At 37.6% G+C, this 20,482-nt stretch overlaps 1 protein-coding gene across 3 annotated transcripts in view; it reads right to left on the bottom strand.

The window, feature by feature from the left end:
* nell2b (neural EGFL like 2b) overlaps window positions 1-20,482 on the bottom strand; it is a 54,673-nt gene that overhangs the window by 14,017 nt on the left and 20,174 nt on the right. For all 3 annotated transcript variants that reach the window (XM_073868650.1, XM_073868658.1, XM_073868661.1), the window contains exons 12-15: window positions 19,412-19,546; window positions 16,864-16,989; window positions 8,608-8,730; window positions 8,210-8,305 (exon numbers count right to left, since the gene is read on the bottom strand). In XM_073868650.1, coding sequence (XP_073724751.1) covers window positions 8,210-8,305; window positions 8,608-8,730; window positions 16,864-16,989; window positions 19,412-19,546 — 480 coding nt within the window. The remainder of the gene's footprint in view (window positions 1-8,209; window positions 8,306-8,607; window positions 8,731-16,863; window positions 16,990-19,411; window positions 19,547-20,482) is intronic.

Below are 20,482 nucleotides of genomic sequence, written 5' to 3'. Positions count from 1 at the left end.
AATAGATACTATTGTCTCAGACTGTATTAATCAGATCTATTTTAACTAAATGCACTCATTGTCTGTTTGTAATGGAGCTGTAGCTCATTTGCATTTAAAGGTACAGACATTAAAACAGCGCTTTTTTGCTCCTCTAAAATAGGGGCATTTTGGACATGCTATAATAAATTATCTGTGGGGTATTTCGAGCTATAACTTCACAGGCACATTCTGGGCACACTTGAGACTTATATTACATTTTGCAAAAAGTTCATAACAGGTGCCCTTTAAAACCTTTATACAGGCCATATTCCCATGGACTACATAGACAAATTTTTTTTAACTGCTATTTTACACATTAATGAATTTTTACACCGACAACTCATTTAAATGTTACATTGATGCACTCATCAGTCACTTCTGTGATTGGTTTTAATGATCAACACTTTAAAAACAGGGAATAAAAAGAAACCTTTGATGCACGTAGATCTTAATGTAATGCTGTAATTTTTAAAGGTACAGTTCAATTTAATGTCAACGCCTCCTCTAGGGGTGAATCTAGAACTATACATTAAGAAATGGACTTTGAACCATCATCTTTGTACACAAAAAGTAGGATAAACTGAGCGTTGCGGTAGCTGCTGTGATTTGAAAGTGTTGCGAGCGTTTGTGATATGTGTTTTGGTCCGCACCCGTGCACAATGATGGCACCACCGCTGTTCTGTTGTGTCTGGGTTTGTATAATTTATTAATAATTCATTGCGTCCAGAATGAAGCAAGGGACTAAAACAGCAAAAATCTCAGAGTGAAGTGAATAACTTGGCATATTTTGCATATTTTTAGGTTGCATGCATAATCCACTTGCCTCAAAAATCTGAGGGGGCACGTGCACATGACACGGTTAAAACAACCCAGCACAGGTTAAATTACAACCCAATAAATTTGGTTCTTTCCTTTTGACCCAACTCTGGATTGAAAATATTATAACCTAGCATTTCTTATGGTGCGTTCATACCAGATGCAGAAGAGGCGGCAAGCGTGAGTGATTTACATGTTAAGTCAATGCAAGGACGTGAATAAGCATACTGTGGCGCGGTAAGCGCAAATGGCGCGGAAGGCACAGATTCGCGCCGTGTTAACCAATCAGGAGCTAGCAGTGACGTGATTACAGGAAGCGAGTGGAGGCAGATAAACAAAACAACAATGCAGAACAAACATCATCGCTACACGAGACATCTTCGTACTGTTGCGGGAATTGAAAGGATCTTGTTTGGAAGAAAGTGAGTGAGGAGGTCGAACAATCTGGTAAGTTTACTCAAATTGAGCTATATAAGCCCCTCCCATGACGCGAATTTACGCATAAATGTCTGAAATGACTAGAATTTCACACGCAAATGAAGCAAGAAAACTTAAAATGTTCAAGCGTCCAACTACGCGCGAAATAACGCGTTTTTGCCGCCTCTTTTGCGTTTTGTGTGAACGCACATTTTTAAAGATAAAAATTGCTTTTCAAAGAATGTAAGACATGTTTCAGGTCAAGGCCAGTACATTTTTTCAAATCACCTGGTATTAGCAGGTGTAGCAAAATATCTGTTAGACGCTGATTATACCAGAACATACAACTGAGTAAATAAACACAGAAAAAAGTAAAAGTCTCTTGCACATTTTGCACCTCGACGTTCATTGATGTCTTCTTCCGTACACTTACTGTGGGTTCACACCAGACCCGAGTTCAACGATTTGCGTGAGTAGATTACATACAAAGTCAATGCAAAGACGCGATCAGACACGTCCTCGCATGGGTAATGCGAATGACGCGATATGGGGGGTTGCAGCGAAAACACTCGCTATTCACCTCAAACGCGTCTTCACCCAAGTTGAAAATGAAACACCCGCGTTTGGTGTGTACGTAGCATTAGAGGACTTTGCCGTAAATTCTTTGTGACGTTTAACAGATTTTGCCAACAAAACGATATTTCTGAATGATCTGAGGCTGGGATTAAGCGGATTTGAAGTGAAAGTATTTGATGAACGACCGTATAATATGTGCCAGGAGTATTCGTACTACTAGTACCGTATTATTACTTCAGTTTTGACAGTGGTGGCGTTTAATGGCTTTTCCTTTACATAAATCAGGATTTGTTTTTTCAGGTGGGTTTAATTAGGGTTGAAACTAAACTCTGCAGGACAGTGGCCCTCCAGGACCAGGGTTCCCCACCTGTGACGTAAACGAACCATGGTTTTACTACAGTTAAAACCAAAAACCATGGTTACTGTAGTAAAACCATATTTTTTGCTAATAGTAATCAATACACCAAAAAAAAAACACGGTTACTACACTTTTACCACAAAAAAACAATGGTTAATTTTTGTAAGGGTTGCATCTAAGCTCTTCATATTTTCAAGCGACGAAAAGGTTCAACCTAGAACCCAGAAAAAGACCCAGAAAGCTTAAAATGACACAACAGAACAGCAGGAAAGTGATAAGTATGAGCGATTATGCAATCCTGTGTGTGTAGACTAGAATAGTTACGAGTCCTCGGTGGAATCCGACAGTCTATTTCAACAGGGACGAATTTTCAACTGGCAAGTCATCAATCTACTCAGTCCCTAAACACCTAGACACCCCTGGTATCTCCTTCATCTGCCCTGCTTTTGCTTTTTACTTTTGTTACCCCCCTTCCCACCCTTCATGCTAACGCTAATGAACAGATTCACACCCGCTGCTGTGTCTCACCGGGGAGCTCAGCACGGACTTAAGATTCAAAAGAGGGACTCTGAGCATGTTTGTGTACTCGTAAACCTTGTCGTACACGAATCTAATGCTTTAAATAGGAAACACACTTTTCTGTATTGAGAAAGCACTGCACATTTTGAGATTGCCTTGAATATAATGAGGTGGATCAGCATTTACTAGTGTACTAAAACAATAGAACAGTAGGTGCCTGTGGTCTTTAAAATTATTAGGGTTTGTTAAGCATACCATTGATGGTCTTTCATAGCTTATTGTGTGGAGTGGACATGAATGGTCCTGGGTAATTTTGTGCCCTGTGGTCGGTTGCATAGACGCTAATTTAAGACTGTGTCTTAAGTACTCTTATGACCAACTAGCAATAAGTTAGGTCTAATCAGTCTTAGACCCTGTGCACACGAACACTGAAAGAAATAAAATAAGCTGACTAAAGGGCATTTCAGACTGTACATGGCAGTCGCTAGTGTCTAGTTAATTTTCAATAGGAGACATGTGGAAATGTATGATTGACATGTATGATTAATTGTATACGGCGCTTTACTCAGTGAACCCTTTTTTAAAGTTTATTCATCTATATTCTTGACTAAACAGCTCTTAAAACTACATTTTTTTCACAGAGAAAGAGTAATATTTTGAATATTGTGCAAGTTTTAAGCTTCATTGCTGTTGACGCGAAATGCATTCTGCGAAACTTGGCCGTCATAAGTCCACACAAGTCACCTCCTGATGCATCCTCGATAAAATGGGCAGACCAAGAACACTGCCCACGGTACTTAGGCGGCGACTGATGACGTTTCACAAGTCCACAAGAACACAAGTACAGACAAGAAGCATATTGAGAAATCATTGGATCTAGCCGAGTGTTTCATCCAAAGTAGAATTTTTTTAACTCTGGGCGCTCAGCACTGGGCATGGAAAAATGCTGGCGCTCAGTGTGGACAAAACATGCCTGTTGCTGGCCTTTATTTTTTATTATTGATAACAACATACAATTTTTAGTATTAGTGAATGGCTTTCATATATATTTTTATTACGGCTGTCAAAAGATTAATCGCATAAAAGTTTGTATTTTTATGTATGCATATATTTTATATATATATATATATATATATATATATATATATATTTTATATATAGAGAGAGAGAGAGAGAGAGAGAGACGGTTTCATCGGACGCACGTGAAACACGTCTGGATCCGAACCTTACTTCCGGTTTCGTTTTTTTAGTGATCTGACTAGTTGCTAAACGGATCTCTTGAACAAATACCTCATCGAAAATAACAAATATTTTGGTTTCCTAGGTAATCTATGTGTTGTTGTTTTTTTTGCTTGTTATATAAATAAACTACGTTTAAAGAACTTTGTTGATATTTATTTTTAGAGGAGTTTACCGGAAGTTATGTGCGGACAGCGACAGCGGCTTGTTTATGTTGTTACTGCTGAAACCGTCTATATATATATATATATATATATGCAAAAGTTTCTTAAACACATAAAAAACTTTTATTTTGCATGCGATTAATCGCGATTAATCTTTTGACAGCCCTCATTTTTATATTATTAAACAAAATTCAATAGTTTGTAAATATTTTTTCAATATCCCAATTCCAATTTTGAATAAGGTATTGTTTGTATAAAACAGATAAAAGTGCTGTTAAATCTATAAAGCTATAATTTATCATTTAATTCTATCAAGTATTTATGATTGCTTTTTAAATCAATTTGAAAACTTTCTTTAAGATTTTTATTTGACTGAGAGTGCAAATTCAGCCGAAAACAATCTTAATGAGAGGAAAGCTTTAGATAAATTGCTTTGGCATCTTAATCAGGATAAAATAGAGGTCTTGTGTTTCACAATAAGGGTAGACGTTTAACAGCTAAATGCTAATTAGCTTTACCTCATTAAACATGATGAGAAACGACTTCGGAATACACAAAACCCAACAAAGCAGATATAATCAGCCCGTCTAAATAAACATTTTATCCGAGAGTAAAAGCACTAGCAGTTTGAAATCTCGTTGTATACACACTTTTACTGTATGCTCCCCCTCTCCTCACCACAAAGCATGACAAGAAATTCTCATTCAAAATTGATATGGCTAGAGACCCAATCTCGCCTTATAATATATGAATAAATACTACTGGAGAATGACATCTTAAAAAAACAGCTCATCCAAAAATAAAAATGCTCTCATCATTTATATAGCCTCATATATTGGGTACTGTGAAGTCATAACCATAAATATCCCATGACACTGAACAGAGTGCCTGTCATATGGACCACTTTTATGATTTTGTGCTTGTGCATCCATTTTGAAGCTTCCGGTCCTTTCATGCATAAAAACAAGAGCAATCAGAATCTCAAAGAAAATCATACAAATATGCACAAACATGAGTGTGAATAAATGATTTTTCATTTTTGAGAGAACTGTTCCTTTAAGGTGTTCGGAGATTGCACCCACTTTATTTCTGCAAGAGACTGCAAGTTGAAGGTGCTTGCATGCCCTTGATATTCACCCATCACATAAAGTATTAACAAGTAGCCTGCAGAAAAGTCTTGTTTAAGAGGAAGGACCCCCGAGCCTGGGGCGTTTAACCCCCGAGGACCTGCTGTAATTGGGTTTTCCTTTGTGAACACAGAGCGTATGAAGGATCCGAGCCAATCCGATGGATGCCCATCTTCTAAGAAGTAAATGCTAAAATATAAAAAGTAAGCGACTCCCTACAGCTTCTTTTCAAGGGAAGATAAAACGAGAAAGACAGAACAGAGCTTTGCAGCATTTCTATTCAGAAAGTCTCTACAGCAGGATATTTGATAGAGAAGATAATTCGTGCTCTCCGTGGTTCACTCGATTACTCTCATTAAAGCACAGAATACCAATAAAAACACACTGCTGTTATCAAATCATTTTTATTTTTTACCAGGAGTATAATATCCCCTGAACTAATGGATTACTTTGTATATACTTAATTGGTAGGGAACATTATAGAAAAGTTGCCCGCATGCTCCAACGTTAAGCAGGTACATAGTGAAAGAGAAAGAGAGAGAGAGACTTACTGACAAAGACGAAGAGTTTAATAACGAAAATTCCTCTGGTGAGGCATACTGGGTTTCAAAGTCTTTTCTTTTTCTTCTAATGTTTGTTTGTGTAACATTTATCCTCGCTGTGCTTTTGTCATAACATTACATTTGCCCTCAGAGAAAGACAGACTCACAAGGGAGAAACAGTGAGGGATTACAGCCGTGTACAAAACAACTGTGAGGCGTACACAATATAAATCTCTCTTAAACATATATAAGAGCCGTAAAACCATCCGTTTGACTAAGTCGAAATCAGCTTAGGGGTAAAATCACTGTTGTGCGTGCCTAAAACCCTCCTAAGGGAATCTGTAAGACTCAAAAACAATTTAAAGTTAATATTAGGAGAGATAAGAAAGTAAAAACGGTTATAATTGGATTGGCAATCATGTTAATGGATGTTAAACGACAGAACTGATATCATCTGAATCAGCAGGTTCTCGTATAATTTCATATATAACATCCACACAGTTTTACGACACACTTAAAATGTCATGGTTGGGAGATGGGGAGGGATGTTATGTTACTTTGCAAATTAAGGTGTAGTTCACATGAGTCTTTAATTAAAAAAAATCTTATCCACACAAATTTCAAGCAAAACCACGCTATGTAGCAATGTGGAGAATAGCCAAACCAACAGGCAGCGATATAACCCTAAAGTGTGACTTATACTTCTGCGTAAGACCTACGCCGTACCTTCGCCATAAGCTGTGCGTAGCTCTGTGTAGCATGACGCTTACCTCTCTGAAAACCAGTGTTGCAAACCATTTTCAATGGAATTGCTTGAAAAGTCGCCAAATGTCACTAGATTACATCATTGCGTAATTAGCATAACAGTGACATCATCACGTCGTATTTGCATTCTTACTACATTGGCTTTATCATGTTCCCTTTCTCTCTGAAATGTCACAAATGTAATTTTAGTACACATGAATGCGTAAAAATGTTTTCTCGTTCGTTTATCTGCTTCTGTTCTCATAAAACAAAATATGTAGATTCGCCAGTTGCTTTTTTGAAAATAAGTCACTAAAGGGGTCTAAAAAGTCGCTAAATCTAGCGACAAGGACGCCAAGTTGGCAACACTGCCAAAAATGTAACAACGCATCCGTACTACACAGAACATAGACGCTGTGATTGGTCTGCTAGAACCTCTCCCGTCATGTAAAAAAAATCCATGTCGCATTTCCTCAAACGCATTTCTGCTTTCAACAGTAAAAACAAAAATGGATTAAGGAGTGATATGTAACAACTTAGGTTACTGTCGTTTTACCTCCATCACTGCTGATACTTTTCCAACAAAACACACAAAATATAAATCGCCCTTGAAAAAGCCTGATAAAAGGTTATTATCGACTATATTTTGTCTGTGTTTGCCATTGCATAAACTCACATCATGTAAACAAATGAGATAGCAGCGCACAATCTGACACCAACAAAGGAGATGATGCATCCCAGCACTTCACACTAAAACGTACCACAACACACACAAACTTTTTCTGCATTACCGTAAATTACAAACACTCGTTCACAAATATAACATAGCCATGAATATGTGTGTGTCAACCTGTATTCTCTCCAAAAACAGTGAGCAAACTACAATTTTTTTTCTTCTCTCTCTCTCTCTCTCTCTCTCTCTCTCTCTCTCTCTCTTCACCAGCTGTCTCCTTTAGTCCCATACCTCCTCACTTCCTCTCCATCCGTTCACCATCCCTCTGTCATTCACACAGGAACAAGTGGGTGGTGTGCAGATGCCCTATTGGCTAATAATGTGCAAAAATGCCCTGAAGTCTCTATCACACAGTCAGACACACACACATCGATCTCGAGAGCCATAAAACCAAAGATCTGTGCACTTATGGTGGGTTTGGACATTGCTGATAGTGAAAAACTGGTCAAAATCACATATGCTCACACATATGTGGAGCATGATTTTGGGGCAATGGGATTTCAATGTGGGCGGGGCTAGAAGAGATGAGTTTTATCACTTAAAGGGACACTCCACTTATTTTGAAAATATGCTCATTTTCCAGCTCCCATATAGTTTAATATTTTATTTTTACCGTTTTGGAATCCATTCAGCTGATCTACGCGTCTGGCGGTACCACTTTTAGCATAGCTTAGCATAATCCATTGAATCTGATTAGATCATTAGCATTGCGCTAAAACATAACCAAAGAGTTTTGATATTTTTCCTATTTAAAACTCGACTCTTCTGTAGTTACATCGTGTACTAAGATGCCGCTAAAAATCTACACAATGCACATTTAAAAGGATCATACTGACTTAAATTTTTGATTGGACATTGTAGCTTTACACATTACAACCTTCTACCTTGTTAACACACAGCTAAAAAAAACATGGACCGGTATCACAAATATCTTGTACCTTAATGGATCTTACCTGTCTCGCATCTTTTTCCGGTGAAGCCTTGCTGGCATACACAGGTATCAGGAGAGACGCAGGAGCCACCATTGAGACACTGGCCCTCACAAAGAGCTGGGAACCAATCACAAGACAACAATTCATAACCAAAAGGCTTTTCTAAGTATAACATGAAATTCTGCAAACTTAAGGTTTCTGATGCTGAATTAATAAATGTGTAAACGTGCTTGGATAAAATACAATTTCAGTATTGACCATAATATAGACTTCAAAATTCCTAATAGTGCTGGCTAACTAACTAAAGTAGCATTTTGCATATAGCTACAATATGAAAATTGGTATTGTGAATCATAACATTTCACTAGTGTTGGTATGGAGTACTAAAAAGTTGGTTTGTTTTTTATGTTTGACCTCACCTTTGCAGACCGTGCCGTTACCCACGTAACCCGGCTTACAGGAGCAGCTGTGTCCACCAACCGTATTGAAGCAAAGGGCGTTTTCATCACAGGTGTTTATTCCATGCACACACTCGTCTCTCTCTTAAAAACAAACAAACAAACAAGAAATAAGGAATGGGAGTAAGTGAGTGTGGTTTGCACACTTTTTATACATTTTACAGATCTGCACTCTTGTTCCTTCTAGCTCGCGGCTCATTTCTGTGGGAATACATTTCTGTCACGCAAACAGGTAGAAGAAAAGAGAGAAAAAAAATGAAAGTGATTTGTGTCAGATGTGTATGAACACAGAGCTTAGGGAATAACTGACGCTGTCGTACTGAAACAATATGGCAGTCTTTGTGGAAGGTTGTCTGCACATCTGAGGTGCTGTCAGACTTTTTGCACTTACAGTATATTGTACCCTTACTATAAATGAAAGTTTTATATATTGGGTTATTTTATTGTATTAGACTACAATGAGTTGGTAAATATTCACGTTTATGGTATATAAAAACTATATATACCATATTATTCAACGAAATCTCTTGACAATTCGTACGCATTTTACCAGGTGGCTATTTTTAATAAATTCGCACGACCACATTTGTATGTTTTTGCGCAATTTGCTTTCTCCCCCCTGCTGTTGGTGCGATGTTGATGTTGGTGTTAGTGTCATGGTTAGGGGATTATTGTTTTTTCTAATAATAATACGTTTTTGTACGAGTCACTTCTACGAATTTATACGAATCGTAAAATACGTACAAATTCCCGAGAGTTCAGGCTGTATCATTTTAGCGTATTTGATCACTTCGAGCCATAAACAAAACAAAAAGCACCTCAAGCGAGTGTAAAAACTTTTTTTTGCGAATTTCCATCACTTGTTTCTGCTGCTATACTTCAAAATGCGCATAAAAAGCAAGGGGGTGGAAACTTAGCTGGTAAAAGTTCCATGGGTGTATATCGGTCACCTTGGAAGAAAACTTTAGACTAGAATGAGTTGGTAAATATTATGTTTTACGATATATAAAACTATATATACCATATCATTCAACGAAATCTCTTGACAATTCGTACGCATTTTACCAGGTGGCTATTTTTAATAAATTTGTACAACTACATTTGTATGTTTTTGTGCGATTTGCTTTCGTCCCTGCGATGTTGGTGTTAGGGTCAGGGTTAGGGGATTATTGTTTTTTTCTAATAATCATAATTTTTTGTACGATTCACTTTTTATACGAATTGTAAAATACGTACAAATTGCTGGGAGTTCAGGCTGTATCATTTTAGCGCATGTGTTCACTTCGAGTCATAAACAAAACAAAAAGAACCTCAAGCAAGTGTAAAAACGGTTTTGCGAATTAAGAAATTTTTTCCTTAATTTGCCGTTTCCATCACTTGTTTCTGATGCGATCCTTCAAAATGCGCATGAAAAGCAAGAGGATGGAAACATAGCTAATAAAAGTTCCTCAGGTATATTTCACCTTGGGAGAAAACTTTAGACTACGATGACCTGGTAAATATTCTGTTTTACGGTATATAAAACTATATATACTATATCATTAAACGCAATCTCATGACAGTTCGTACGCATTTTACGAGGTGGCTATTTTTATTAAATTCGTACGACCACATTTGTATATTTTTGTGCAAATTGCTTTCGCCCCTACGACGTTGGTGTTAGGGGAGGGGTTTCTTAATTTTTTTCTAATAATCATGTTTTTGTACGATTTACTTTGTACGAATTCATGCAAAACGTAAAATACTGTACGTACGAATTCCATGAGTTCAGGCTGTATCATTTTAGTGTATTTCATCTTTTTAAGCAATAAACAAAACAAAAAGAACTCAAGCGAGTGTAAAAACGTTTTTGCAAATTAAGGGATTTTTCCTAAATTTGGCGTTTCCATCACTCGTTTCTGATGCGATACTTCAAAATGCGCAGAAAAAGCAAGGGGGTGGAAACATAGCTGATAAAAGTTCCTCAGGTGTAAGAAAACGTAAGACTACGAGTTGGTAAATATTCTGTTTTACGGTATATAAAACTATATATACCATATCATTAAACGCAACTTCTTGACAATTCGTACACATTTTATGTGGTGGCTATTTTTAATAAATTCGTATGACCACATTCGTATGTTTTTGTGCAATTTGCGTTCGCCCCTACGACGTTGTTGTTAGGGGAGGGGTTTCTTTTATTTTGTACGATTTAATTTGTATGAATTCATACAAAACGTAAAAAACTGTACGTATGAATTCCTGTGACTATAGGCTGTATCATTTTAGCGTATTTGATCACTTCGAGCCAAAAACAAAACAAAAAGCACCTAAAGCCAGTGAAAAAAAAACGTTTTGGCAACGAAATTTGGCATTTCCCTCACTTGTCTGATGCATAATGTGCATAAAAGCAAAGGGATGGAAACATAGCTGGTAAAAGTTCCTCAGGTGTATTTCACCCTGGGGGAAAATGTTCCTAAAGCTGGCACTTATGCAAGACCATGCAAACAGGTAAAAAAATCGGTGATCTCCATAAATGTATTATTACTGTATTTGTCTATGTAATAAACGACTAATGGATAAATACCATTAAGCAAAATTTATTTTTGTTTACCTATATATGAAAAAAGTAAAGACCCATCAGGAATAGAAGTTTAGGCCAATAAACAATTCGGTCCAGTATTCATCTTCATCATTCCCCTGTTGCCGGCTCTGTTTACCTCAATCAGTGAAATTACACTCATGCCAAGAGAAGAGGTTTGTGTTTGTGTGATTTCTCATGTGCTCTGGGTGTAAGCTCATCTGTCTGTAACAGCTAAAGTGACATCAATTATCTTTCTAAATACTCACATTAACACACTAAAGCTGTTTTCTCCTTCTTTTTCACACATATTCACTCGCTGTGACTCAGATCTGGCCACGGAGGATCCATCATCAGCCACCACCAGGTGAAAAACACAAAGTGACTCTATCTTCCTCCCTCACAGTTAAATATCATTCATATTTATACTTAGATATAATTTAAATATTAATAATTGACTAAATAACGCGGCAACATTTTACTATTTATATGTTGTGATTTGTATAGTCACAGCGTGTACGAATAATTTGCTTGCAGCACGTAAGAAGCCCCGTGGTGAGGAGCAGAGATTTTACTCAGAGTTGCGCTAATCACTCCGCCCAAGTAGCAGTGCTTCGCCTTCTGAAAATATAGTTCTCAGTATGTATACGGTAAAAAGATGGCTGTCTCTCATATGACCTTGTTGTTTGTACAGGCTGTGACTATACAAATCACAACATATAAATAGGAAGATGTTGCTGTTATTTTGTCACTTATTGGGAGCAGTTTGCTAACTGGAGCAATTACTACAGTCTTTGTGCTAAGCTAGGCTAGCGGTGGGTGTGTCAGACAGAGTTACGGCACGCACAGAGATGAAAAGGGTACAGCGGGGAAAATAAGTATTTGACACATCAGCATTTTTATCAGTAAGGGGATTTCTAAGTGGGCTATTGACACAATATTTCCACCAGATGTAGCCATCAAGCCAAATATTGAATTCATTTAAGAAAATTTAAGTATACAAGTTGAGTCATAATAAATAAAGTGAAATGACACAGGGAATAAGTATTGAACACACTTTGTAGAAAATCCTTTGTTGGTGATTACAGCTTCTAGATGCCTCTTGTGTCAATAGCCCAGTGGGTTACTAAAATAAATTTTGTCATTTGCTATTTTTGTCATGTTACTATTTATAATATTTACAGTATATAGTTATATTATTTGTTATGATATTTTGAAATAAGTATATTTATCTTAATTTCCAGATTAAGGGGTTTTAGATGTTTAAACAAGATCTTTCATTTCTCTTTCGATCATCAGGTCTGTCTGGTGTGGTGTACCTACGCTCCATCTTCACAAACTCATCCTTCAGTGAACCAAAACTGTCTAATCAACTTCAGTCATAAATCTTACAACACAGATCTAGGAATTGCCTGAAATGGATCTCGGAGTCTCATTAAAATCTCATTGGAAATGTCATTAAATCATCTCATTAAAATGCTCTTTAACTGATGAATGATGCTGATTGGCTGGGTCTTTTATGCCGGGATTCCTCATCTATGAACCCCTCATGATGCATTACCAGCCAAACCAGCCAAAGATCCTTCACTAACAAATATCACATAATTACTCTGAGCTTCCATTCAGATTGAACTAAAGGCAGAAAATAGTATCGTATCTGATCCGTCTTTGGGATTCAAATAGTCATTGAGCTGATTTCAAAACTTTAAGGTAGTGCAAGCCGAAGAAATCATTCTTAGAATCATTTATTATTCATTTTGAAAACTGTATAACTTTCTTTCTCCTATAGAGAACACAAATTAAACATTTATGACAGAACGTCCAAGCTGCTTCTTGCAAAAGTGAATGGTGAACATGTCCGTCGGGTAAAATTTTCCCCAGAATAATCTCCTAATTCTCAGTATGTTCCTCACACAAGGTCAAGGATTGCATTAGGATCACATAGATCACTTTTATGATCCCTGAATAGACAGGTTTGGCATGATAATGGATTAAATAAAGATGACAGTATGCTGCATGAGCTACCCATGACAACGAAGGTGATATTTCGCAGACCAGCCTTTTGAAGACACATTTACACCGACAACTCTGTCCAGAACAGCACATTAAAGAGCTGATTGGAGACTAACATCCTTTTAAAGATTAACATCTACCGACTGATCATGAAGAACTAATGAGGTGTCACATGGGTGAGATACAAAGAGAGAGAAAGAGAGAGAGAGACTTATTACCTCCATTACAATTTTGGGGGTTTCGACAACTAATGACTGGTAGCTTTCATGTAAATGACAAAACATCTTATTATGCCTACAACGTTGCTCATTGCTAAGGATTTAATTATCATGAAAGCATGCCAAAGCTTTAATGAACAGATATGGGAACCATGGAGAGCAATTCCAATAATTATAGTAATTCCAATAACTTCTGATGTTATAAATTACAATAAGATCGACTGATTAAAAGCTTTCTCATGTATGTCAGGTGAGGTTTATTCAAGTTAAACATTCAAATCAATTCCAATTTCCAACAGATGTGACCGCAGCCTGCAGATTATCTCGTAATAATCCTGCGGGCAAAATATGCTGTTATTTTTTCTGCGTGTGACTGCATGAATAATTGAAAATAATAATGTTTTGCTGGTACTGGGATTCGGCAGCCATACTCAAGACACTCCCAGTAATTACAGGAACAGATACAGAGCTCTCAGGCAATTACCAACAAATACAGAATTCCAGCCAATCAGCAACCGATACACAGCTTTTAGCTCATTAATATAAATATACTGTATATACACAGATGTCTCCTTAGTTTCTATGGGATGCTATATGCAAGTCTGTTATATTCTGGAAAGGGTCATTGGAATATTGACCCAAACATTATAACTGCTTACACAATATACCAAGATAAAAGTGTTAGCTAACACAACTTTAAAAAGTTACTGTATTTTGAAAAACGTTAATATTAAGTTAAATGGCACCTATTATCCAAAATCCACTTTTACAAGGTGTTTAGAGAAAAAAGTATGTTGGCAGAGTGTGAACACAACAACCCTACAATAAAAAATAAAACACACAATTTCCTTTTTTTATTCCCATTAAACCAAAGCAGTCTCATTAGACATGCGATTTTGATTCTCTTGTTAATGTGACATCACAAAAACAAAGCCCCGCCCATGACTGGTTAATTTTACCCAAAAGCTTTTCTAAATCTGTTTGCTAAAGATGATATTGTCTCAGACTGTATTCACAGGAATAGCTCATTTGTATTTAAAGGGACACACATTAATAAACTGAGATTTTTTGCTCCCACCCATATAGGGGCATTTTGGAAAAAATAATAAATGATCTGTGAGGTATTTTGAGCTGAAACTTCAAAGACACATTCTAGGCACACCTGAGACATATTACATCTTGCAAAAATTAAATTAGACATCCAGACTAGACTGAAATTGCTAAATTTGAACTACATGTATGTCCAACCCATGAAGACAATGAAGCTGTAGAAAATGTTGTACTTCTGTTTGGTCACGCTTGTGCCACTTCTACTTTATAGAAAAAGACATCTCTCACTTTTAGATTTTGAGGGAGAAAGTTAAACAACTACAAACAATCTTTGAAGCTTTAATGAGTTTAAAGTAAATTTGCATTTAGTAGAACAAACAATGCTAAACAACTGATGTGAATTTTTCCATTAACCAGCGAGTTTAACCGTATTACCAGGCAATTCAAGGTTTTCCCAAATAAAAGCAACAGATAGAAAGCAATGATGCTTTTACAGGACGTTTATTTCATAATGCCTTTATACAACAATCCAACCCATTCCATTACAGAACAACAACACAGCACTAAAGCGAACTCACGTCATTGTCTATCCACAACCACTAGGTAAGAAACTGCCTGAGAAACAATAGTAACACAGCTGAGCTGCCTTGAGCATGAAATGCCTTTTTTGAGAGATTTCCTTCAAAAAAATATTTTTGCATGGACAACTTTACATGCAGTGCTGCTAAACACACGCTCGTCTTGTGTCACTTTTGCTGTGTTTTCCCTGCTACAACTGCTTTGTTGCTGCATCGCATTCACTTGCTGATGCTAGCAGATGAACATAAACGAAAATTTGCGCTTTGGTGGAAATGCGTAGATGGACATTACGTTAAGGAATGAGGACGTGGAGCGTGTCAAAATAAAGGTACTTCAAATTGATTTTTTACTTGTGGTATCGATGCATCGGATCGTTAGAAATAAAACCAATTTATCGATCCATATCGATGTATTGTTAAACCCCTATGTGCTTCCTCTGTATATCTATTAACTCTTTCCCCACTATTGACAAGTTATCTCGTCGATTAAGAGAAAACGCTTCCCTGCCAAAGACAGGTTTTTACGATAATCCATATTTCCACTATTATCCACTAGGTGGCGCTCTTGCCCAATTTATGAAATACTGAAGGATTCACTGATCCAAAACAGTAAATAGTGTGTGCATGTTTTGATCATTGCTCGGGATCTCTAACAAAAGTCCAAAAAGTGACAAAAATGCAATTATTTTAGCTTTTTGCTCAAAATTTGTATTTTTTAAGAAACCTACCCATATTTGAGCGGTGATAAAAAGAGAACAAATGAAGATACGCACGGATTTGAAAAGCGCTCTGTCCCTGATTGGCCAGCTAATCTGTACGTTGTGATTGGTCTAAATACCTCTGATGTCAGCAGGAAATGTGGCGCTCCTTATCATGTTTGAAAGATTCACTCACAATGCAATGCTAACAGGAGTTAACTTACAGGCTGTGAGTCTAAAGCGGTAGGAATTATGATAATGTCGGTCTTGTCTACATCACAAATCCTAGTAAGTAAACTGTTGCCTACAGTCCGTGTGTTTGTTGTAGTCCAAGAAAAGAAATTTAGGTTGGAGACGATTACTCGCTTCATTCCTGCTATCTTTTGCATATCGTTAACATGTACTAATACACACTTACACACCAAAGGAAAAAGTCATGAATCGGACCATTGGTGCTCTTTAAAACTGAAAATGTGATTTGTTTTCTTTGTAAGTAATTGAAATTGAATGCACCAATTTTCCAGGAACAAGAAATTTCCCTGTCACACTGAAAGCAAAATGTTGTGTTATGTTATTAGTTTAGGACTGTACTCAAAAACTCATAAATAAAACACAACCTCCAATGGAAATAAACATTAAAAAAGTTTTTCTTTTTACAGAAAACACATAATGTCAAAATATACTTTCCTAATGCAGTGCATGCAAAGCATTCTGGGAATTACAGATCCACTGCTAATTTAAACGGGCCGAAAAAAATATAGTTCATGTAGTCCCAAAGCAAAACAATTACCTTCCTTTTTACGAATTTAATTACTTTGTGAAAAAACTGACAAGGCGCAAAACTGTTTTTTAATTGAAAATTTTAGACCGATGAAACCAACCAACTGTGTCTCTTTAGTCCAAATATAAAGATTTACATAGCTTTTGATGCTTTATTACATTGTGCCAAGTAGACTTGGGGTCCCTACCCCTATTTTTCCCTTTCCCAAATTCTGATTGGTTGATAGTAAGCACATCCAAGAACCAACTATGAATTTGGCCAAATATGTTCTTTCCCTCTCAAAAGAGATAAAAGCCCACAAGAGGGTTATTGTACTCACCCGTACAGGAGTAATCATCAATACGAACGTAGCCGGTGTGACACACGCACATGAAGGAGCCGGGCGTGTTCATACACACTGTGTTTTCCCTGCAGTAGTGTTTCCCCTCTGCACATTCATCGATATCTGCAAAACAAAATACGGCCTGTATTACGACTTTTGGGAAGAAACTTCGGCAGATCCATCATTCGCACTGCAGCTGCAGTCCATTAACAACATTTGTCAAGAGTGTTGGAAGACACAGTCATTAACGCTTCGTGATTTGAGGAACATTACGGTTGACACTGTCGAGACTGTAAACTAACAGGAACACAGACACCATCTTTGAACATTTTGATGAATGTTTAACATCTCTGCCTACAACTCTGCAACAGAGGAATCCATTCAGCCGATCTCCGGGTTTGGCGCTAGCACTTTTAGCATGGCTTGGCGTAATCCATTGAATCTGATTGGACCATTAGCATCACGCTAAAAAATAACCAAAGAGTTTCGATATTTTTCCTATTTAAAACTTGACTCTTTTATAGTTCCATCGTGTACTAAGACTGAAGGAAAATTAAAGCTGCTATTTTTTAGGCCGATATGTCTAGGAACTATAATCTCATTCTGGCGTAATAATCAAGGACTTTGCTGCTGTAACATGGCACAATGATATTACGCAATGTCCGAAAATAGTCCCCAGCTATTGAAAGTTACCAAGGGGACTATTTTCGGGTGCTGCGTAATATCACTACGCCTGCTGCAGCATGTTACGACAGCAAAGTCCTTGATTATAACGCCAGAATCAGAGTATAGTTCCTAGTCATATCGGCTTAGAAAATCTCAACTTTTAATTTTCGGACGGTCTAAGTACACGATGTAACTACAGAAGAGTCAAGTTTTAAAATATCGAAACTCTTTGGTGTTATTCTTTAGCGCGATGCTAATGGTCTAATAGGGTTCAATGGATGCTAAGCTATGCTAAAAGTGGTACCACCAGACCTGGAGATCCACTGATTGGATTCCAAAACGGTAAAACTCAAATGTTCAACTCTTGGGGAGCTGGAAAATAAGCCTTTTAATTAAAAAAAGTGGAGTGTCTTTTTAAGCTTAAGCAACCTTGGAAAAATAAGATGCTCAAAACCTTTTAATGAAAATTTACTGTACTTTACTGTGCGAGTTCTCTGTTTAGTAAAAGTACATTAACAAACTCACAAAACACCGAACATCTTTAGACCTTTTTGACTTTTCATTCCTATGTTTCTTTCTCCATCCTTCTTCTCAGCCTTCGCATCTTTTTTTGCACTTTTCAGAGTTACATACTTGTCCTTCGGTCCTCCTACTCTCTCTTCTTCAAGAACACTTTATATAATCGTCCTCACAATTCATTTCACTGTGTTTTAAACCCACATTAAGCCTCAGATTGCTGGAGATGGTCCTGTCCAGGGCAGTAACCACATATTCACGATCAAAAGCAGAATACAGGAGGATTAAAAAAAACAATTTGGATAAAGTTGCAATTTTGTTATGGCATGCTATTAAATCCTATATGAGATGCACATGAATAAAAAAATCTGACTTTTTCCATGTTTAAGCGCTATAATTGGGTCCCCAGTGCTTGTATCAACCTAGAAAATGTGAAAAAGATCAACCCAGTAACTTAGTTTTGGTAAACCATTCTCTGCAAGCATGTGAAAAAAGAGGTCATTGAGATTTGGCTCCCCTTGTGATGTCAGAAGGGTATAATACCACCCTTAATCTGCACTATCCAACCACAGCAATGTCATTTAGTGCAGAGTCATTTGCATTTTATCTTCACATACGTACTCTGGGGACACCAAAGTGTTATTTGGCATCTTAAAAAAGTCTTGTGAAATGTCCCCTTTAAGTATGTAATGCAATACCATGGTATATGTCAAAGAAATAAGCCACCACTGTACTTATTTGTAAGGGATGTATGTGTGTATGGCCCGACCATTACACCAACTACCAGGAAAAAAAGCCGAAAGAAAAGGTCTTGTTTGACAGTAGCACATTTGCACACAAAACTAAAAATAGTTATTAGTTCTGTGTGGTAAACGCCAATCTATCACACAGTCCCCTGCGTGTGTTTATACATGGACACAGCCTATTAAAAGCCATCTAGCCACAGGAAACCTCCTTCACATCTGTACACGCGCACCCAAACTCGCCCAGCGTGAACTACGGGGTTTACAATGCATTAATTACACACCTCAGGAAAATAACCGTGCTGAAATATTCATTCTGCGAAACGCTAAGTAATCACCAGTCGGCAGCTTTCAGCGCGGCAAACCCCTCCATCTGTGATTGCAGCCAATTTACGGGTGGAACCGCGCTATAGATTTGCGAAAACCCTGTTATTTGCTTATACAAAACAGAAAATTGCAAGCATCTCATCGCAGAGTAAATCTGTTGGGGGTCAGATAACAGGTGCTATGGAAAAGAGGTTTGGCGGATTAAGATTTTCTTTTGTTTGTTTGCATACTGTGATAGATGTGCGCCGGTGATGGTTGTGTAGGTCGGCAGGTTTGTCTGAGCACAGCAGTACCTTGGCAGTAGGCGTTGTCGTCTCGGAGTGGATGGTAACCTTCCCGGCAACTACAACAAGCTCCGGCTTCCAGATTAATGCAGTCCGAGTTCTCGATGCAATTGCGGCTGTGACCCTCAGTGCAAAAATCGTGCCCTGAGAGAGAAAGAGAGAAAAAGAGATAGAAAGATTAATATAGCATATAAATACAAATACTGTATAGTGAAGTGCAAATTGCAGTGAAGAGAGCCATAAGTGAAGTAATGATTCGTTCCCTAAGACGCTTTCATGTTTTCATCGCTTTGGATAAAAGCGTCTCCAAAATGCCTTAACGTAAATGTAATGACGGTGCAGATAATCATTCTAGTACCAAATGTGTGTGCAAAATCCATAGGGTCGTCTGTCATTTTTAGTGTCCGCTTTTACTGCGGTAGCAATCATAGACGTGTTCGATTTCGTGTAGCTCTGCGCAGACTGATCACTGTATGACATCGTAGTAAAGCGAGACCGGTCCAAAAGCTGTACTATTGAGTCACGAGATGTCATACGCCGGTCAATTTGCGCAGCACCACATGCAGAAGTGGGATTGATCATTCCCTCCAGAAAAACGCGATGAGATCGCATGATTCAACGCGTAATCAGCCAAAGTCCGCATATTTATGCAGGGGCCGCATTTTTTTCCAAATACGCCACACTTTCGCAGCATAAATTGCAGATTTCCGTGTGCAAAATATTCACGGCTTGCATGATTTCATAATCCCTGCATTTTCGTAGCAAAAATCACATATATCTTGAAAAATGTTGCATTTACTTCGCACAAGCGCAGCCATGTCCCCTGTTGCTATGGGAACGTTATGAAGTGACATGATTATGTGACATGAACATCATTAAAAAGCTGCAAACAGGTTTTGCAAGTTCCTGCAATTTTTGTAAGTTCCCGCAATTTCATCGCATAAAATTGCATAAATATGCGCATATACCATTGCATTTTTTAAGAAAACGTGCCACAAGAGTAATGCTGCGTTTACACCAGCCGCAGTAGAGGCGTCAAGCACGAGTGATTTCAATGTTAAGTCAATGTGAAGACGCGTT

The sequence above is a fragment of the Misgurnus anguillicaudatus genome, chromosome 1, assembly GCF_027580225.2.
Source record: "Misgurnus anguillicaudatus chromosome 1, ASM2758022v2, whole genome shotgun sequence".
NCBI lineage: Eukaryota > Metazoa > Chordata > Actinopteri > Cypriniformes > Cobitidae > Misgurnus > Misgurnus anguillicaudatus.
Note: the sequence above shows the minus strand (reverse complement) of the source record. Positions and strands in the feature narration are given on the sequence as shown.